The sequence below is a fragment of the Nannobrachium achirus genome (genome assembly GCF_963921795.1).
Source record: "Nannobrachium achirus genome assembly, chromosome: 14".
In the NCBI taxonomy this organism is placed as follows: Eukaryota; Metazoa; Chordata; class Actinopteri; order Myctophiformes; family Myctophidae; genus Nannobrachium; species Nannobrachium achirus.
The window spans coordinates 17,813,139-17,835,678 of record NC_137821.1 but is presented as its reverse complement, the minus strand read 5'-3'; the positions used below and the strand labels follow the sequence as shown (position 1 = coordinate 17,835,678).

Genomic DNA, 22,540 nt, shown 5'->3' with positions numbered 1-22,540 from the left:
ATTTCAATATTTCAAAGGAGTATCCAGACTTGGACTGACTCAAGTACTAGGGTTGAGTACTTTGTCCACCATATCGTCATTGTCGGGTGGAAACCTCATATCTCCAAGTTTCAAATTTGTCATCGTCATTTGTCATTTTTAAAATGATAAACGCAAAACGAACGGTTTTGGACATACAAGGTTTTCACCCGACAACGACGATATGGTTCTATGGTTCTGAGGGAAAACTGAACCATGTTGAAACAGTCTCTTCCTGACAGAACTAGGAAAATAATGAGGTCTGTGCAGTAGAATGGGAGTTGAAATTACACAGTATTACAGCCTCTCTTTGTGTTGTCACGCCTCCAACACGGCGGCGTATCCCTATAGCCACGGGTAACCACTCTTTAAACATTTTTGTGACTGGCCAAAATTTATGCTGAAAACCTTCCGACCACACCAATTTTTCCCAGAAATCAAAGGTAAAATATCTTCCAGTTCTGAATAACTAGGCACCCACACTATACTTAAGAATGAAGGACACAGAAAAGGATAAGTGCACATACCACATCAGCACACCATCATGACGTGGGTTTGAATCTGACACTGTGAACCTACCGGTATATCCCTTCCCCCTTCCACCTTTCTTACATCGTCAGAGTGGTCATTTAACTATGACAATGTAAACGTTTACGCATCCACAGACTGTGTTATTCACGAAGCATTTTCATTAGACAGAAGCTAGGTTTTATGTTTATACCTGCTATCTTTTTGTAGCACTTAAGCCCCTTTATGCTTTGCCGATCTACAAGCTTACAGCTTTACGAGCTTGTAGAGTTGCTATTTTGTTCGTCTAATTTTACCAAACGTTCACTTATTATATCCATAAAAAATTATATTTACTCGCAACCCACAAAAGTCTGTCCGCAACCCACAAATGTGTCCTGATCAGTGGTGGAAAAAGTATGTTTTTTTTATTTTACTTGAGTAAAAGTATCAATACTGCAACATATACATACTCAGTTACATGTAAAAGTCCAGGGTTCAAAATGTACTTGAGTAAAAGTACAAAAGTATTGGCATAAAGATTTACGAAAAGTAAAAGTGCTCTGTCATTATGCAGAATGTCCCATTTCACACGTTTTCAAATAAATCTTTTGAAAATAGTAGATCTACAAGCATTGTGACGCTGCCGCATTGTGTGCTTGTAGATATTTATTTTCAAAAGGCAGAAATGTGCAGATACCATCTATACACTTAAACTGTATTGTTTACTGTTGCGAGAGAAAACACTGTTGCACGTTAAGTTAATCATCTGGGGACCCGCAAAAATAATTTGGGGGTCCCGACCCACAGGTTGAGGACCACTGCTCTAAGTGACCCTGTGTGAGGCTAAATCATCTTTCCACTGTCAGAGTTAAATAAATGATCACTCTGGATCTGCTGTGTATTATCCAACAAGGCATATTAACTTACATAATAACAAGCTGCATCTGCAAATTTAATAAACAGACAACCTCATACTGTATACAAAGACAGACGGGGACGGGTCTCATTAAAATAGTTTTTCCAAAAAAGCTTTGCACAAACTAATTAGGAGCACGAAAAAAAAAAAAAAAACGCCCAGAGAATAATGTTGAAAAAACACTGTGTCATAATTCCATCTCGTTTGTTTGTGTATTTTTCATCCACAACAGGAAATGCTAATTCCTTGCCAAGCAGGCCGGCGGGAACACATGCGAGGGAGGAACAACAGAGCTGTGCACGAGCAGCGACCAATGTCAGATCCAACATGGTGCTCGTCCCAGACAGAATTCCCTGTGGGGTGAGACACTCACCTGGTCCCCGAGGGGGCTTATACCAGTATTCTGACAGCCCATTATTCTGACAGTTAGGGTTAGGTTATCTGCTGCTGTAGTGGAGTAGTGTGGTGGGCAAAACCGCTCGTTTCGTCCACGTTCACACTACTAGGGCATTCACGAATAGTGATTTTTAGTATTCGAATTATTCAACCTCAAAGTATTCGAATAGTCGAATATTCAACAGGACTGCCCAAACTGTCAAATATTAAGTAAGCAAGAGATCTACATGCTCACAGCGCCTCGCGTTGCGAGGCCTTGTGAGCATGTAGATCTGCTATTTTCACAATATTTATCTGTGGAACCGAGTCACATTAAATGTAATACCTACAATTCCAAGTGCTTGTCAGGGTGGGGGTCCCCAGTTCAAATATGTTTATTTTGGGGGTCACGGCCTAAGAAGGTTTGAGAAGCCCTGGTATAGAGCATTAACAAATTCATCCGCCAGGAGCATTGACAACTCATTCTTATGACTTCCTATCTAGCCAAGCTTTCTAAACTATATATTTTTAAAGATAAAACAAAAAAAATAAAAAAAAATAAGCGAATATTCGACTTCGGTGAACAACGTCGAATAGTGACTTTGATATTCGAATATTCGAATATTTGGTGAATGCCCTAGTTCACACCACGGCAATGATCTGTTCAAATGATTCGTTCACGTTCACTGTTCAGTAAGGCTGTCACGATATGCCCAATCTGGCTATAGGCATCGTCAAGGAAAAGTTCGGTCGCTCTTTTCACTTTTGCAGCAATGCGGAAGTCTGTAATAGAGAGACTACGATATGCCTAATCCACGATTCGATTCAACTTTCGGTTCTATAAGGTCACGATTCAATCCGATTCGATTTTCGATACAATATAGAATATAGTATTTTTTTAAACCTCCTTTTTTCGGCACTGAGAGCTATATATATGACCATTAATTTAGGATATTGTCTTGATTTATATAAAAAAAACACTTCTCAATAACTCACTTTTATTTGAATAATAACACATGAGAATGAGAATAACAAAAGGTTTAACATAAACAATATAAACTTTGGGTTTTATGCCCTAACAACTGACATTTTGTGTGTTGTGAATCGCGATTCGGGTTGTGATTTCGATTCACTGAATTGAACGTCAATTTCGGTTCGATTCGCGATTCGAATTGGAATCGTGACACTCTACTGTTCAATAGTGCGGAAAAACACTATCACGGAAGAGTTTTTATTTATTTTTATCTATACACCAGATAATAAAAAGAATGTAATAACAATGCTTGGATATTATAATTGTTTGCTTTCACCACCAACGCTGCTGGCTTTACTGGTACAGTATACTTTTTTTTAGTTTAGTTTATTTCAGTCATTCCTACAATTCTCTAGAATTGTATGGCATCATACAATTCTTTTTTTAGTAATGAATACAAAGAAACTTTACTCCACTTGATCTGCTTTGAGAAAGTAGCAAACAATAAAAGAAGTAATATGAAAGACATTGCCAGAAAAAGCACAAATAAGCAAAGCAAACATTTTGTGACTTCAGACAGATTATTTATTAATTCTTGGGATAGAATTTGCTCTTTTGATAATAAAGGTTGCCTTCCCCTGGGGTTAGACTTAGTTATATAGGGGGTTGTCAGAACCAAAAAATAAACTAAATGAAGGGACTAGTGAGGTAGAGATGCAGTAGAACTAAAAGTTTGGGTGCTCAGGTTTTTGCTCTGAACATAGCAGATCTACAAGCTCACAACTTGTTGCGCTACAACACATTGTGAGCGTGTATGTAGATCGACTATTTTCAGCATGCAACCAAGTGTAAAATCAGTGTAAAATCAACAGCAGATTATGATATTTAGTCGACTAAAACTGGACTAAAACTAAAACTTTTCAGATGACTAAAATATGACTAAAGCTAAATTAAGTGTTATTCAAAAGACAACGACTAAACTAATCCAAAATTTGCTGACAAAATGAACACTGGTCGGAACAATGGTACTTTGGACCAATGGACCGTCTAATAGACCTTATCCACACGGCAGCCATCTTGGATCACATGACTTCCTGGGATAGCAGCCTGCATTACAAACCATTGTGAACAATGGAGCGATGGTCCCAAAATATGAGTTCTGTTCAACCAATTTCTTTTGACCAATTGACAAATGGGCAGATGACAACATCCCCAAAAGGATTAAATAGATGGGCTACAGTAGATTGATTACATCCATGTTAACGATATTCAAGGTAAGTTAGGTTGCCACCTTACTGTGTACGAAGACTTGCTATCTGTGCAGTGCTTGCTCCACCATCATATTAACTATTTGTCGTTAGATTGTTCCTGATTAATATGCAAAAATTACAGTACAGTAATATTAACTATATGATGGCAGAGCAAGCACTAGTCTGCACAGATACTGTAGCAAGTCTTTGTACAGAGTAACAGTGTAACCTAACTACCATGAATATTGTGGATGTACCCTTCTATTTAATAATTTTTGGGATGTTGATGTTGTCATCTGCCCATTTGTCAATTTGGTAAAAAGAAATTGGTTGAATAGAACTCATATTTTGGGACCATCGCTCCATTGTTCACAATGGTTTGTAATGCAGGCTGCTATCCCAGGAAGTCATGTGATCCAAGATGGCCACGGTGTGAATAAGGTCTATGGCATGGCACCCCCTATAGTCCTCTATCAAGTACACATGGAACCCAGTAGAACACAGTAGGCCTACAATGTGTTTTCTTTTCTTCCCCATGCAGGGTTCTGCTGAGGTGTTCATTCTTTTAAAAGATACAGCAGCCAGTGCTGACGCAGAGGTCCAGTTCAGCCATGAAAGTCACAGTGTGAGAGTGAAGCCCGTCCACTGGAATGAGCAGACCCTCTGTGTCAATGCACCAGGTACAGGGGCCCTAGGTGGAGGGGCCTTAATTATTTTATACTTTAGCTATTGAATAATAGCTGCAAGCTTGTAGATCTGCTATTTTTGAGTCGTGAAAATGTGCGCAAATTCTGAGGGGGGGGTCCCTGAAACGAAATATTTTGAGATGGGGGTCCGTGGCCAAATACATGTACTTTTGGGGGTTCTTCACATGAAAAAGTTTGAGCACCACTGACATAGAAAGATAGGTTTTTCAAAAAAACCTTAGGATTTGAAATATTCAAAGACTTTTGTAGATCTGCGATTTTTCAAAAATAGCAGATCTACAAGCTCGCAGCGCGGCACTCGGTGGCACACTGTGAGCTTGTATATTGGTGCGACACCCCTGACCAGGTACAATATTACAAAAAAAAAAGTGGTTTCTGCAACAAAGAGCACCACTTGTAGCATTTGAAATTGTTTCTATAGGTGCTAAAACTTGCATTCAATAATGCTTTTTGGCTTTTCATCTTTATTTATAGCGGGAAAATCTCATTGAAATACAAGATCTCTTTTACGAGGGAGCCTCGTAACATAGGCTCCTCCTGCAAAATCTGGAAGCCAATTATAGCCAATCGGTGTGGAATATCAAAACGCTATATGATGCAGATACATACTGTACACATTTGTAACATGACTCTCCAGAGATAATGTGTAGCGAATTGTGTGGAGTTTTGGACAAAATCTGGAGTAAAAATAAGGTTGTTTTGAAGAGAAAGCTAAATGGCAGAAAATCTAGTTAGGTGGAAATGGCTGTGGCCTATGTAGGGAGTTGCATGATCCAAGAAATCCAGGGGAAACTTTTGATTGTACGACCTAAGGTTGGAAGAAAGCTCCAAACGTCAAGAGGGCTGGTTCAGCGCCACTGTAAGGCCGGTTTGACAATTTGGGGTTGAGTGACTTCCTGATCAGTCCAGTCCAGTTTTCCGTGATTTGATTAGCCCCGAAAATACAGACAGACAGACAGACGCACATGCACACACGCGCGCACACACACTTCAGCCTGGCCATAGGGAATGCTTATTACAACGGTCTCTTTCACTTAGGTGTGCAAGGTTTTCAGGGTAGTAAAGGCAGATTTTAATCATTATTCCATTGCGGAAAGTGTTCTGAATCAGTGGTTCGCAGCTGTAAATCTCACAGTGAATTGTGTTGTCCACCACAGATTTTCCCACAGGAAATGTTAGCGTGACCCTGTATTGTGCTGGAGTTGAAGTGAGGAAAGCACACTTGCAGTACTACACTGTTATGGCAGAGGTTGCACACCTTCTGACGATGGTAGCAGACCCTGTCATTTTCATGTGCCAGGTAAGACAGAGGTTTTTTAAACATTTTAATGTCATAGCAAATTGACTTTGATTAGGCTTACTTTATGGACTCCATAGCCCCCACTGTATAAATGTTCAACATATCTATCCATCCATCTATCCATCCATCCATTCAAGTGGTCCTCAACCTTTTCGGGCCATGAATAATCATATTTGAACTGGGGACCCCCCAAAATAATCATAATTGAACTGGTGACCTCCCAACCTGACAAGCACTTGTAATTGTAGGAGTTGAGGCCTTACATTTAGTTTGACTCAATTCTACTGATAAATATTGTGAAAATAGTTGATCTACAGTACGCACTCACAACACCTTGTTTTGTTTTTGCCTCTTTCTGTTATTTGACAATCTGGAGAGTGGTTACCCGCACCAAAATCACGCCAAAATCACCACCAAAATCTGTCTCATTGAATAGATTGGAACAAGGGGGAAATGGGGTCAAATATTTTTCTTTCTCCTTATGCAGTAGTAACCAGTGTCTCTATGTTACTCATCATTACCCATCTTATTACTGACGAGTTCATTCCGGGTGCTGCTTATGACTGGTCCACACACCACATCGTTAAAAAACTGAAAGTGAAGGAAAACAGTAGAGAAATTGCATCAGCGTATTTCTATTCTTTTCTGGGAGCTCTATGCAAAGGTCTGTTTACCATCTCCACTCAGAAACTGAAGAGATGGCAGCATTTGAGACTCCAGTCAGCCATGAACACTCAATCTGATTAGATTTATTCTGCTGATGAGGCAGCTCTAGGAGCTGCCCACTTCCCATTGCCAAAGCACTGTCCTGCCAAGAGGATGGAAGACAATAGAAAATGTTGTTGTTATCCTCTGAGCTACAACTTTAAATTACCAATACATGACACTGATGACTTGCAGACAAGATTAAAACGCAACCAACCCCCATTACGCAACAATTGAATTTGCAAGCTTTTTAACAATGTGCAAAGTCATTTTGTCTGTGGTTGTTTGTTGGACATACATTATTATGCAACATTAGACAGAGAGCCATAACTACCGTCCTCTTCGTTTCAGAGTAATCCTTAACTTTATTCTATACTAAAAGAACTAAGGAGGATAACTGGTGATTTAATAACAAAAATATATTCCACAAAATCACGTGAACAGCCAGGGTTCTATCTTCAGTATCATCCGTAACAACAAAAGAAATCACTTTTCTCAGTATTAAAGGCCCACTTCACCTCTGGGACAACCAGATCTTATTTTATTGTTGTTTGGGACACGATCAACACAATCCTGAGTTATTGTTTGTGTTCAATCTGTGTTTTGAGATATCTTAGTATTTCAGCATGAATGATGATGCATTTTGCATCATATGATGCATCATATGATGCAATAATAATTTAATATCCACCTGTTTCCGCGAGAATTTACTGTGGCATTATTTGCGGTACACTTCCGGTTAACAGCAGACATACAAGCTCACGTCGCGTCGCAGATGCAACTGTTGTGAGCTTGTAGATCACTCTCGGCTGCGGCGCTGGAAGCTGCCTGCACATTCTGCGCAATGCACAATGGGACGTTGGAAAGTTGTGGATAGATTCCTAAAAGTATAGGATGTTACATGTACGTTAAATTTGGGTGCACAAATATTTGTCAAGAAATGTCCCCAGTTCGATTTGGAATATCCCTCTTTGCCTTGTCTGTCTCTTATCATATCAAAATAAAGTAAAAAAGTCTGTTTGTGGACATTTAGACTAGCGTGCTGGCTAGGGCTGTCACGATATGACATTTTACATGACGATTAATTGTCACTCAAATAATTGGCGATTGACGATTTAATTGTGTTTTTGTCGTTGATAATTACATTTCTGTTTGGCTTTTAGGCTTTGAAGTTGCACATGGCAGATATGACACATAACCTAAATATACAAAGAAATTACTGACATATTTGACAACTTACTACTTAAAAAATAACTTTGATAGTGGAAATAGCCGATCTACAAGCTCACAACGCGTCGCGATGCGACGCATTGTGAGCTTGTAGATCTGCTATTTCCACTATTTTTGACTTTTTTTTTAAATATATGAACATTTTTCAACATGGAAACGATTATGACGATTATGAAAAATAATCACGATTATGTCAAGAAAATCACGATTAGACGATTATGTAATAATTGTGACAGCCCTAGTGCTGGCGGTCATCTCTATGGGCCAAATAGAAATAGTGTATAAATAATTTACGACCATCCCAAAATAAAGATTGATTAATTCATTAAATTGTTAATTTATTTTATGTTATTATTAGTTTTATGTGCAGCCCAGTATATACTGTACATAGTGTCCAGACAAAATGGTGCTCTAATCTAGTGACATGTAATTGTCTCACCCTGTCAGGCTCTGCAGGTGTCCTCTGTGGAGAAGCTGGATCAGAGGCTGGCCTCCATCTTGCTGGAGAGAATGCCCTCAGGGGGGTTTCAGGGACTGCAATCTGACACCACGCCTGAAAGAGGTAGGAGCCTTTTTGTCAGCAATAACTTCAGGTGAATTCTGATTTGACCCCAATATCAGGATTTAGAGTATTCACTTTCACTAAGTCAACATACCTCTGTCTATCTTGATCCCCAGTCAGCGTGTTTTCATGTGATGAAACCTCTAAACTAGCCAAATACATCATCATCGTCATCATCTATCTATCTATCTATACTATAATTTTGCGAATGTCTGTCTGAGTGAGTGAGTGAGTGAGTGAGTGAGTGTCTGTCTGTCTGTCTGTCTGAAACAGCGTTTCTCCTCAGTGGCTGGAGCAATTGATCTGAAATCGCATCACCATTAGCATATGAACACACCTAACATAACTGTGAAGCCCGTTTGTCACTTTCACAAATCATATACTGTATATTAGCATTTTTATGGTGTATCTATATCTATTTAGCCTACAGTACCTTTTGTGACCACACATGTTAAGGGAGGGGCGCTGTTGTTCAGGCCATGCACAATCACACACAAACCCACACACACACACACACACACACGGGGGGGTGGGGTGGGGTGTGTGTGTGTGTGTGTGTGTGTGCAGGCGGGCGGGCGGGCGGGCGGGGGGGGGTTCTGGCCCTGTTACAGATGTTGTCCAAAAATCATGCAGATCGGTACACAGTATCTCTGTAGCCGTTAAATGGAACGGGTATTTCTTACATTGATGCTCCTACATATTAGCATGCAAGCACCAGTTAAAGTTACTTTCCATCCCTCATATACTGTGTGCACAGTGCACATCCCATAACCCACACACTGCACATCATTTCGGAGCTCATATCTTTGAACGGGTAAGGGCTAGTATACTATAATTTTCCGAATGTCTGAGTGAGTGAGTGAGTGTCTGTCACAGCGTTTCTCCTCAGTGGCTGGAGCAATTGATCTGAAATCGCATCACCATTAGCATTATCATTAGCATATGGGGGTGTTGTCTGGCCCTGTTACAGATATTGTCCAAAAATCATGCAGATCGGTACACAGTATCTCTGTAGCCATTAAACGAAACGGGTATTTCTTACATTGATGCTCCTACATATTATCATGCAAGCACCAGTTAAAGTTACTTTCCATCCCTCTCCCTCATATACTGTGTGCACACTGCACAGTGCACACCCCATAACCCACACACTGCACATCATTTCGGAGCTCATATCTTTGAACGGGTAAGGACTAGTAATAATAATCATTACAGAGAACACAGCTGGGCTTATGGGTAAACAAGAGTTCGGGTTGCACCTCCAATCTGACCCACATATGGAGCTCTCTGTATCTGTCACTCCTTGTCCCATTTGTTCCCATATCATATCGAGATCCCTGATGTCATCAGTATATGCCAATTTTTGTGCCCATACACGGAGCTGCTCCTGATGCCATGACAACACATTGCGGTTAGATAACACTCCTTATTTGGGTGTAGCTGCATTGGGAACACCCGGCATGCAGTATAATTATGGTTCCTCCCATTAGCCAATTTGAATACAGGATGGTAACGCCATAACGGTAAATGGAATGCATTTCATAGTGAATAGCAGTCTTTCTTATAGGGCTGTCACGATATGACATTTTACATGACGATTAATTGTCACTCAAATAATTGGCGATTAACGATTTAATTGTGTTTTTGACGTTGATAATTACATTTCTGTTTGGCTTTTAGGCTTTGAAGTTGCATATGGTAGATATGATACATAACCTAAACACACAAATAAATTACTGACATATTTGACAACTTACTACTTAAAAAATAACATTGATAGTGGAAATAGCCGATCTACAAGCTCACAACGCGTCGCGATGCGACGCGTTGTGAGCTTGTAGATCTGCTATTTCCACTATTTCTGACATTTTTCAACATTCACGATTATGACGATTATGACAAAATAATTGCGATAATGTCAAATAATCACGATTAGACGATTATGTAATAATTGTGACAGCCCTAATTTGAATACAGGATGGTAACGCCATAACGGTAAATGGAATGCATTTCATCGTGAATAGCAGTCTTTCTTATCCTTCAAGTGCTTTAGAATACGGTTCACAATCACCCATACACAAACGCATTCACACACTGAATGCGGAGGAAACCACGCAAAGGAAGCAGCCTGCTCATCGGATGCAGGTAGGGGTTAAGCGTCTTGCTCAAGGACACTTCGACGCGCAGTCAATAATAGCCAGGGATCGAGCCGGGGGAACCTTTGGATTCCAAGACGGCCGATCTATCTCCTGAGTCAATGCCGAGGCGCCCCGTGACATTTGCTGTCACGTTACATTCCTGCTTTAATGATTCACTCATTACCTCCAATTTCTCTGGATCCACTGGAGGAATAACTTAACGTACAAGTCCGTGGACTGACGATAATAAAAGAAATGCAGTAGAGAGTAATAAACTGGACGCAGTGTGCCCGTTATATTCATTATGCTAAACCTAACCTCTCGTTATAGCGTGTCACCGGAAGAACGCAGTGTTCACAGTTTGAGTCTCGTTCTCTCGCATCGCGGATAAAGATTTCTATCAATTCTTGGCTCATTATGCGGGGAACTGACAGCTTCATCAGCCCACGAGAATGACTCTTGACTCTGATAAAGACAGCATCGGGAGGCGTTTTCAGGAAAAGGAGGTCAACGTGCCACCTCAGAGCTACCGTTCCTCAGCACCTTTTTACCTGTAACTGATTCACGGCCAAGAATATTTAACCAAACCACTAACCACTGCCAGCTATTTTTCATTTTTCCTTACCTTTTCTTTTTTTTATAATTTTTATCACACGATTTTGTAACCCATTATTTCACCCAGTGCCAACTGCCTAAGATGTAATCCTGGCTTTCTGTGCTTCTGTGAAAAAAAAACGTGTTTGGGCCTTGCAATATCATAGTTATAGCAGATTGAAAATTCTCTGTTTTAACAAACACACTAATAGCTGACCTACAAGCTCACGGCACGTCACTGATGTGACACGTAGTGAGCTTGCATATCTACTATCTTCGGTGTCTACATTGTCATGGTGTGAAAGAGCACAAATTAGGCACACAACACATCTCAACATCCATCTTTGAACAGTATGTTGTTGAGTGGGTGGATATAGTGGCACTAAATACATACTGTAGTAACATTTATTCTGAATTCTGAATAATGTATTCAATTTCCTGAATATTTTATTCTGAATTCTGAATAATATGCCTATATTCTATATTTTGCAAATGTAGTTCTAAACTCTGAATAATAATGTATTCTATATTATGAAATTTGTTCTAAATTGTAATTTACCAGTGATTAAAAAAACATGTTTTTTCTAATCCAGTGGTTCTCAAAGTGGATTCCAGGGACTCTGTCAGTCTGGGGGTTCCTTTAGGGGGGGTCTAAATTGACCCTTACAAGTCTGTAACTCTGACAGTGTACAAACGGAACCAAATGAACCCTAACGGGTCCATTTGGTTCCATTTGTACACTGTCAGAGTTGAGGGGAGACCTTGAAATTTGAAAGTTCGAGAAACACTATAGTACTAATCTGTCCAAACACTGTCCTTGGCAGAGCTACATCTAGAGGATGTCCCTTCTCTCCTCCACTTTGCTGCCCAGAGAGGCCTAAAGAATGTGTCCAGCCTGCTCCTGCAGTGTCCGGGTGCTAAGCAGGCACTGTGCACGGCTAACCGCCACGGACAGACGCCCATCGAGATCGCCCAGAGTCACGGCCACGCCGAGCTTCACACCCTCTTGAAAGAAACGCTGGTGAGCATTTGTGCTCTTCGTGCAGTTATCTGGATCTCTGTGCGGTATATTTCAGGCAGGGACGTGCTGGCCATTGGGAAAAGCGGGACAACTCCCGAAAGGCCGGTTAATTCCCGGGCCGGTCCAGGCCGGCCATTAGGAAAAAAAATCAAATAAAATGTCATCCTTTGTTCCATTTTGGGGGCTGGGCTGCCAACAAAGTGAATCGTCACTGTCGGGCAGAAACCTCGTTTCAAATTTGTACATTTTTTCGCAAAGCAAAGCCCTGCTTCATCAATCAAAAGTAGTGAAAACAGCAGATCTACAAGCACACAACGCCTCGCGTTGTGTGCTAGATCGGCTATTTTCACTAGTTTAAATCGTTTTTAAATTGATAAATACAAAACAAACGGTTTTGGACATACAAGGTTTCCACCCGACAACGACGAAATATAACTCATGTAATTGGCGACTGGCTTGTCACTTTGTCACAAATCTTTGAGTAGCAGCAGCGCTATAGAGAGAGATCTCTCTCTATAGCTCGCAATGAGGGCCTCTCCAACTCTTATTCCCGGGCTGAATCAGGGGCCCAGCATGTCCCTGATTTCAGGTATCAAAATATAATGAATACCCTCCTATATATATGGTTCCAAAATATGAACGCGTTTTATATATTTCATCTGTCAGGTGGAAACCTCACTATGTTCAAAATAAGCTCAAAACGCGTGGTTTAGCCCCACGTTTCAAGCTAGTGGATCTGCTACTTGTGATGGTTTGGATTTTAAATAATGTAGTATGATCAAGTGGGGTGTTAATTTAGGAAAGAAACACTTATGAAGAGAAGGCTTTCGCACACCCAGTTCCTTTCAAGCAGGTGCGTGGGTAACAAAACAGTAGGATGGAATCCGAGACAGATCACAGATGAACCCCGCACACTGCCACTTGTACATTCCAGAGGTCAATGTATTGATTAACCTCTGGAACGTGAAAGTGGCAGTGTGCGGGTTCATCTGTGATCTGTCTCAGATTCCATCCTACTGTTTTGTTACCCACGCACCTGCTTGAAAGGAACTGGGTATGCGAAAGCCTTCTCTTCAAAGTGTTTCTTCGTAACAGGAAAGAAATACTAAAAGTCTGAATATTGAGAGAACATGTTTCTGCCCGACGATATACCGTATAATAGACCAGCACCGGCATACTCGGGGAAAAACACCAGTCAGGAACAATTCAAGTTTGACATGCATGCCCCACCCAGTTATGTATTATGCAGAGCACCCGTTGTACCCATCTGTCTACACGCTTTGCGACACGTTGTGAGCTTTCGTGTCGGACAGACAGATAGATCAGCTGCAATAGGTTGTACGGTTGCTGATGCAGGCTAAATCCATATCAGCCCATGGGGTTATAGCCTAGGACAGTGGTTCTCAACCTTTTCAGGCCGTGACCCCCAAAATAATGATATTTTAACTGGGGACCCCCCATCCTGATGAGCATGTTGAGGCATAACATTTTGTTTAACACGGTTCTATTGTGAAAATAGCAGATCTTCATGCTCACAACACCTCGCGTTGCGAGGCGTTGTGAGCATGAAGATCTGCTATTTTCACAATGTCTGCCTCTAATATTTGACAATTTGGACAATGTTTAATTTGTCATTTTAGAGGTATCAAAAAGTCCTTAAAGTGTCACTTTAGAAATGTGCAGATACCCTCTACACCAGGCCTAGAATTTTGTCATTTTAGGGGCAAGGCCACTTGGCCTTTGGTGTTGTCCAGGAAGGCCATCAAATAAAACAAGATTTTAGTCCATTGAAAGAATTTGTTGAATTTAAGGGTTAGGAATGATAACCTAATCTGCAGTGAAATAGATAAATGATGGTATTTACAATCTGATCCATGCTCAGCCCAGCACCAATCAAAGTCACTGGATTGGTTTAAAGATGGGGACTCAGGGGAGTTAAGATTTCAGTATCTCAACAAAAGACTACTGTCTACATGACAAGAAAGAGACACCGGTGTCTACTGTCTACATATTGACAAGAAAGAGAGGAGAAAGTGGTGCAGTCAGCTGAGGCATTAAGGCCATCACTGTGGCCTCAGGTCATGCCATTGGTTTGAAGGGCACAAGGCCAAACTGAGGGGCAACGACGGCCATGGCCTTCGTGGCCTCCATGAAATTCCTGCCCTGCTCTACACACTTAAACCTTATGGTGGTTTGTTTAATGTTGAGTGAGAAAACCATTTTGCACATTAAGTTTATCATCTGGGGACCCCCCCAAAATAATTTGGGGACCTCCCTGGGAACCAATGGCCTAGGATCGCTAAAGTTAAAAGGCCGACTGAGCTGGCACCGTGAGCGACCTACTGTCGCTGTATACGGATCACTATGTCAAAGATGGGGTGCAGGTCGGCCGGCAAACACATTCGTGTCTGATAGTGTGGTAGAATTCTGGAACCGAGTCGAATACCCGTGCTCAAAGGAATCAGAACACAGAGCGAAAAAACTGTTTGCGTCCCCTGACAGTTCACAGAATGGCTGCATGACAACTAGGCAAATGTCCGTCAGCCCAAGAATATTCCACAGGTTGTCCTGGATCAGCTGCCAGCGGCGTACTTCCTCTGTGTCGGTCAACAAACGCCGGCAGAGAAATAGAGGGGACTGTCTGATGTCACGAACTGTCAAACAACATGACTATCATCGCAACACCACCTGCCACGCTCTCAGCCAACTCTCTGCCTACACTGTTAAAACTGCTTATAAAGTTGGCAAACGAAAACAGCATATCTGACAAGTACGGTACAAGCTCACAACGTGTGAGCTTGTAGATCGGCAATTTCCAGCAAAGGGATTTGGTGTACAAGCGGGGAAAAAAGGAGCGGACCAATTAGACCTCTAGCTGGGGGACTAAAGAAGTGGTTTAATTAGTCGAGAGCCTTTCTTCAATGATGAATGGCGGGTGCTAACCACATTGGTGAGAGTTGAGGACAAACATTGAAAAGAAGGTGATTTATTATTATTTTGGTTCTGCCTGCCAAGCTGACAGTCAATGAAATGTTACATCTTTTCTTTTCATGTGGAACCCAATCTCTTTCCTTTTGAGCAGACCTTCTGCATAAAGATCTCACGCTGGCATTGTGTGTGCGTCCGTGCATGTGCATGCGTGCATGCGTGTGTGTGCGTGTGTGTGCGTGTGTGTGCGCGTGTGTGTGTGTGTGTGTGTGTGTGTGTGTGTGTGTGTGTGTGTGTGTGTGTGTGTGTGTGTGTGTGTGTGTGTGTGTGTGTGCGAGAGGGAGAGAGAGAGAGAGTCAGTGTGATTGCATGATATTGCAGTGGCCTTGCTACATACAAATTAAGTGGAGGAGTAAACCAACATTCACGGCGGGGGTTCTCATAGGTGAGGGGTTTTGGACTGTTGCAAGGAAGGATGCACTGGACAAGGCCAGTGTACGTGATGGAGACCTTGTTCCATCAATAATACTCAGGGCCATTAGACAGAGGTGAAGTGGATGGAGGCTAGGCATAGAAATCTGTGAGTTTGGAGGCCATTATCCTTGCCAAGATGCCACCTTAACCCATTTAGGCCTAGGATTATTGAATGCTTTAACTATTGAAAAATAGCAGATATACAAGCTCACAGCGCAGCACCGAGTGCCGCGCTGCGAGCTTGTAGATCTGCTATTTTTGAAAAGTCGTGAAAATGTGTGCAAATCTTTGAATATATGTATTTTCAAAGCGAACATTTGTAACTCAAATTTTGCTTCTGGGGGGTCCCTGGAACTAAATGTTTTGAGATGGGGGTCCGTGGCCAAATAAATATCTGTTTGGGGGTCCTTCACATGAAAAGGTTTGAGAACCACTGACATAGTAGTCTCTCAATAACAGACTAACTGAGCTCCAGTTAAGTGAAAAGGACCTTTTCTTTGACGATGGCTAGTATAGCCAGATTGCTGACATAGAAATACAGGTTTTTCAAAAAACCTTTGAAGGATTCAAAAGACACTTATAGAATCCGGTAAAAATTCTAATTTTCACAATTTTTCAAAAATAGCAGATCTACAAGCTCGGTGCCGCACTGTGAGCTTGTATATCTGCTATTTTTCAATAGTTAAAGCATACCATAATGATACACAATAATGTGTACCCATTCTAATTAATCCCTCCATCTAACCAAAGTTATTATATTATATATTATATTAAAAATCACACACGTGTGAACTGAGCGGTGGTCGTGGAGGCTGCGCAATAATTTAATTGAATTCAATTGAATTGAATTTTTGAATTGAATTGAGTGAGTGAGTGAATGAGTGAGAGAGCCACACTTGCTCACCAATAGAGAGAGAGTGTGTGTGTGTGTGTGTGTGTGTGTGTGTGTGTGTGTGTGTGTGTGTGTGTGTGTGTGTGTGTGTGTGTGTGTGTGTGTGTGTGTGTGTGTGTGTGCCTGGCCTGAACGTATGTGTGTGAGTGTGCCTGGCCTATCCTGAAGAACAGCGCCCCTCCCTTAACATGTGTGGTCACAAAAGGTACTGTAGGCTACATACAGACACGGAGACAGACAGACAGACAGACAGACAGACCCACACACACCGCCACGTATAGGAGCGTTGTGACCACCGCTCAAAAATTTCATTTGTTTTTACTGTACTGTATGTATGTCCGTCCCACCCCGTCCCGCAATGGCCAAGCTTCACGGAACGCTCAATGAAATTAACTCATAAAAGGCATCGCTCACTTCACACTGGGTGTGATTTTTTTATTGTCTCCGCCAGGTCGGACGGAGATTATGTTCGGCGCGATGCGCTGTGAGCTTGTAGATCGGCTATTTTAGACAAGCAGCTAAAGTGAAAATCAGCCATTTCGATGACAAAATACATTTTAGTTGACTAAAATCTTATGATATTTAGTCGACTAAAACTAAAACTTTTCAGGTGACTAAAATATGACTAAAACTAAACAGAACTTTATTCAAAAAACGAAATAAAAATTTGCTGTCAAAATCAACACTCCTTTGATGGCCTGCCATCACAGAGACAGCGAAGCCGATGTCTGTTCATGCATGCACAACAGAGGGGTCTGGAGTGTGAGTAGTAGGGGGTCATCAATGCATACATTAGGATGATTATGTTATGCTCCTGTTTATTTTTGTGTGTGTAATGGAGGCCATTTGCTAATGCCATTATGGAAGGAAACCTCCGCCAGGCAGTACAACAAGTAACAGAAGTGCTGCGTGTTACCCCACTAATGACAGCGCTCCAAATAGTGAAGTACTAATGAAGGCTCTGTTCCATTCTGGTCAAACAGAGTCAGGGTTCTGATATTGTGCATGTTGGCTCACTGGAAACACTCCACTACAACGCTACACCACTGGGTCTCAAAGTGTGGTCCAGGGACCCTCATGGGTCCCTGGGGGTTCCAAATGACCCCTTAAAACAGGGGTCCCCAAACTTTTTCCAGTGAGGGCCACATAACCTTTCCCTTCTCTGATGGGGGGCCAGGGTCAGTTTGTAACAGAAAAAGTGTGACGATCGCAGGGGTGCCTATCGCAGGGGTGCCTATCGCAGGGGTTCAATGCGTCTGGTGACTGTACTCGCCGACAGACTCACGGCATTAAAGAAATCTTTCTTCTCGGGACACACCTCCTCCACAACAACATTCAAACATTTCTTGACAAACTCTCCCTCAGTGAAAGGTTTACCGCCACTTGCGATCAGCTGAGCAACACGGAAACTGGCCCGAACCGACGATTAGTTCAGCTGAGTTTGGCGTACAAATGTATCTGCTGAGCTAACAGTCCACTTTTTAGCTTTGAGAGTTTGTCTGCTCGCATTTGGCCTTGCAAGCTATCATACTTGTCTTTGTGACAGGATTCATAATGTCGGCGCAGATTGTATTCTTTGAATACCGCCACCGTGTCTTGACAGATGAGACAAACAGCCTTTTCTTTGCATTGAACAAAAGAATAATCGTGTGTCCACTGCGGGTTAAATACCCTGCATTCTGAATACATTTTTCTCTTAGTCTTACCCAACCTTTTTGCCATTATTCCGTTCTGTAGTAGCATTTTTTTTTTTTTGCATCATTGTTCAGGGGGCCGGGTCAAATGTGGAGGCGGGCCGGGTCAAATGTGGAGGCGGGCCGTGTCCAGCCCCCAGGCCTTAGTTTGGGGACCCCTGCCTTAAAAGGTGTGTAACTCTGAGAGTGTACAAATGTACAATGTACACTCAAGAGTTATGGGGGACCTTGAAATAAAAGGTTTCGGAACCACTGTGCTATACATGAAATGGACCAGAGCCTTCATTAGTATCATTGGTAACACCTTTGAAGGAAGCGAGACTTCTCTCCAATAGGGCTGCTGTGCAGTGCATATAGCCTATTAATAGAAATCCTTGCTCCTGTTGTTCATTTGCTAGAAAGCTAGAAGACACTGTGATCATAATGCTCTTAATTGTAAGTCTAATTCCATCTGGCAATGATATCAGTAATCAGCAATCACTCAGTGACTGCTCACTTTAGTGATGCAGTCAATATAATGTTGCCTAATGTAATTCATCGATTCATTTCATAATCTACACCCAATTATTTTGGCGAACAACACATTAGAGCAGTGGTTCCCAAACACTGGGTCAGGACCCATTTTCATGGGTGTCTTAATATTTTTATTTTTTATTACATTTAGTTTTGAATTATTTCAAAACATTTTCAAAAAACATTCCCCAAAAATATTTTCAAGAATAGAAAAATAAGTAATTTCATTAATAAATAAAAGTTAAATCTAAGAATTTCCATAAATTAGAAAACAAAATGTTTAAGAAGTAGTGAAAATAGCGCATCTACAAGCTCACAATGTGGCGCGAAGTGACTCGTTATGAGCTTGTAGATCTGCTATTTTCACTAGTTTGGGTCCCGGCAAACGTCTAATGTCTCTTTTGGGTCTTCAGCTAAGGAGTTTGGGAACCACTGCATCAGAGTATCTATTCATGGCTAAGTAGTGGCTATGGCTATGGCTATGCACAGCAGCCATATTGGGAAGACATTGGGCACCTTCCTTACTTCCGTCACAGGTGTTACCAATGATACTAAAGAAGGCTCTGTTCCTTTATTTAGTGTAGCACACAGTGGTTCTCAAACGTTTTGATTTCGAGGACCACCATAACTCTGAGAGCGTACAAATGGATCCATTTAGTACACTCTCAAATCTCTACAGATCCATAAGAGGCCATTTGGAACCCCCTCAAGGACACTATGAGACCCACTGGTGTAGCAGAGAGTTTCCAGTGAGCCAACATGCACAATATTGAGCACCCTGACTCTGTTTGACCAGAATGGAACAGAGCCTTAGTAGTATAATTGTTAAGACCTGTGAAGGAAATAAGGAAGAGCCTTGATGTATTTATAATATGGCTGCAGTGCATAGAGCAGGGGTCTTCAACAGGGGGTCTGGGACCCCTAGGGGGTCCTCAGAGTTACTAGACGGGCCAAATCTTTGTGTGATAGGATCATGTTTTTTACATTAACCACTTGAACCCTAGCATCCCTATTCTGAGTGGAACATTAGCCAAAACATAGCAGACCTACAAGCTTACAACGCCTCGCGCTGCGTAGATCGGCTGTTTTTGGCAAAGAGGTTTGTAGAGGGAAAGAAGAGCAAAAGTATTTGACATTTCAAGTGTTTAAATGTCTGAAAATACACATTACTCCAACATGATGACAGTGCTGTCAAACAAGTCTACGCTGTCTAAGAAATATATGAACATTTTTAATCTGCAACACAATGTCAAACATTATGTAGAGGGGGTCCCCGCTTCATCTCTCTCTCAACTAAGGGGTCCTTGGCCTGAAAACGTTGAAGACCCTTGGCATAGAGCCTATACAATACGAAACGTATCGATAGAAAACAGCATCAAAAGGTAGATCTGCAGGGAAAGTGGGGTGAGGAGGGGGGTTCCTGGGAAGGTACTACCAAGGTGTTCAAAGATTATTAGTTAAGCTCCTCCAGCTTTTGCCGTCATTAACGCCCACTGGCGTCTGGTTAACAATACCAGTTGACTTTCATTATTTTTGCTTTGCAAAAAAAAAGAGCTGTGATTTCTCTGATGTCTTGGAAAGGCCTACGGAGAGTTTCCCCCCTCGAGGGAAATTTAGACACGTACCAAACAGCTGTTGCGAATGTATTCATCCCCCTAGCAACGCTCGCTAATTGTGAACGATTACAGATGGAGCGAGCGTTTTGATGGGATTGCTCCAGTGAGTCGACGTGGTGCGCACCGCGAGCCTCCGTACGACTGCTGTATAAACTGACAGGGGAACATTGAGGACAATCATAAGGTCTCTCCCTCGGGGAATTTACCCACAAGGCTGCGTGGACGTAACGTGTCACACAGAATCGACGTGCACCAGCAGGAGAGAACAATTCTTTGTGGTTTTCGTGTGAGGGGGTTAATTAAAATGAGTCTTGACAACTAAATACAAAAAAAAGAAAAAACATGAAACCTGTCATATTTTCTGTGGTGTAAAGTAACATTTACTCAAGTAAATACTGTACAATTTTGAGGTATTTGTACTGGAGTATTTCCGATTTTCAATGCTTTTACTTCTACTCCACTACATCTCAGGGGAAAATATTAGTTTAATAATAGTTTTGACTATGGTGAAAGAAATGCAAATGCACTCTTTCCATGCCATACCTGAAGGCAGCATTCAAGAGAATCGCCTTGTCCAAACTCTCCTGAACTTGAATGCAGCATTGCAAGTTGAAAGAATTGTCCTCTCTGTGTAGAAATCAAACATTGAAAATAGCTGACCATAGCCGACCTCAACTCAAGCTGACCTCAACTCGTCTATTTTTGATAGGACCTTTATAAGGCCCTTTTAGAGATTTCAGCCCCTGCCTCTCTAACATTCTCTGCACGTCCCTGGCTGTAACTGTGGCTTTGTCTGAGCTCAATTAGTGGGGCAGTTTCATTAACACATTACATTGCCCCTCCTTACCTCCAATTAATCAACCTGAAGATGGAGCAGTAGTTTAGGGCCCTTGGTCAACAAGCTGTCAATAAATCCAAGATGGATGGCTTCCCTGGATGCGATAATTGTGTCCGCAGGATCGACGGCATTCCATCCACAGGCCGAATCACTCACAGAGCGCACCGACCGACCACGACAATGCTAATTAGCAGCGAACTAGCCTACATCTGACGGGAAAGCTGTGTTTGGAAGTTTAACGGAATAGTAATGTGAAAAACGAAGCAAACTAAAAAGGAAACCCCAGACAACCTCTCAGTTTAGATCAGTGGTTCTCAACCTTTTCAGGCCGCGACCCCCAAAATAATCATATTTTAACTGGGGACCCCCCCACCCTGACAAACACTAAGAGTTGAGGTATTACATTTTGTTTAACTTGATTCTATTGTGAAAATTGCAGATCTACATGCTCACAACGCCTCGCTGTGAGCATGTAGATCGGCTATTTTCTCAATTTCTACCTCTAATATTTGACAATTTGGCCAATGTTTAATTTTAGAGGAATTAAAAAGTCTTTAAATTGTCACTTTAGAAATGTGAAGATACCCTCTACACTTAGACTTTTATGCTGGTTTGTTTACTGTCGAGAGAGAAAACAATGTTGCACATTAAGTTAATCATCTGGGGACCCCCCAAAATATTTAGGGGACCCCCCTGGGGGTCCCAAGTTCCAACCCACAGGGTGAGAACCACTGGTTTAGATGGTAGACTGATAGACTATCATTCAAACTAATTAGTAGCTATTAATTACTGGGACAGGTTGTCATGTACAGTAGAAATGTGGACTAGGTGAACTAAACTTAGATTGAACTTGGATATAAATAATTGTTTTCAGTACCTCAAGAGAGGTATTGTGTTAGGGGGGTATTACTCTCAATTTGTCTCATTACAGTTCACTACGTTTAATTGGGAGTTGCCAGGCAACTGCAAGCCTAAGATTACGGTAGAAGATTTTACAAAAACAGGCTTAACAGCTACGAATGTCTAGCGCATAAATCCTTTCTTTGAATAACCATTATGCAGCCATATTTTCTCCCATTTGTACCCAACGGTTGGTCACCGATGCTAGCGAAGCCATTTGCATGCCACGTTCATTTGCATATCTGCTGTACAATGACCAGATTGTGTCGGGTCATTTGATTTGTGTAATATTTGAATGATACGGTCATCTTCAGCTCTGAAGGCAAGTCGGTAAACTGACTACTTCCCCTGGTAACACATTGTTGTGGAGTCAAGTGTACGTGGAG

The 22,540-nt window shown here is 41.7% G+C and overlaps 1 protein-coding gene across 1 annotated transcript in view; it reads left to right on the top strand.

Annotated features, from left to right (window-relative positions):
* The window catches only part of LOC308297864 (B-cell scaffold protein with ankyrin repeats-like), a gene marked incomplete at both ends in the record, with an annotated part of 55,737 nt that overhangs the window by 5,058 nt on the left and 28,139 nt on the right, over positions 1 to 22,540 (top strand). Inside the window, 5 exons of the mRNA XM_080741430.1 lie at positions 1,677 to 1,804; positions 4,584 to 4,722; positions 5,907 to 6,049; positions 8,432 to 8,546; positions 12,103 to 12,299. Coding sequence (XP_080597556.1) covers positions 1,677 to 1,804; positions 4,584 to 4,722; positions 5,907 to 6,049; positions 8,432 to 8,546; positions 12,103 to 12,299 — 722 coding nt within the window. The remainder of the gene's footprint in view (positions 1 to 1,676; positions 1,805 to 4,583; positions 4,723 to 5,906; positions 6,050 to 8,431; positions 8,547 to 12,102; positions 12,300 to 22,540) is intronic.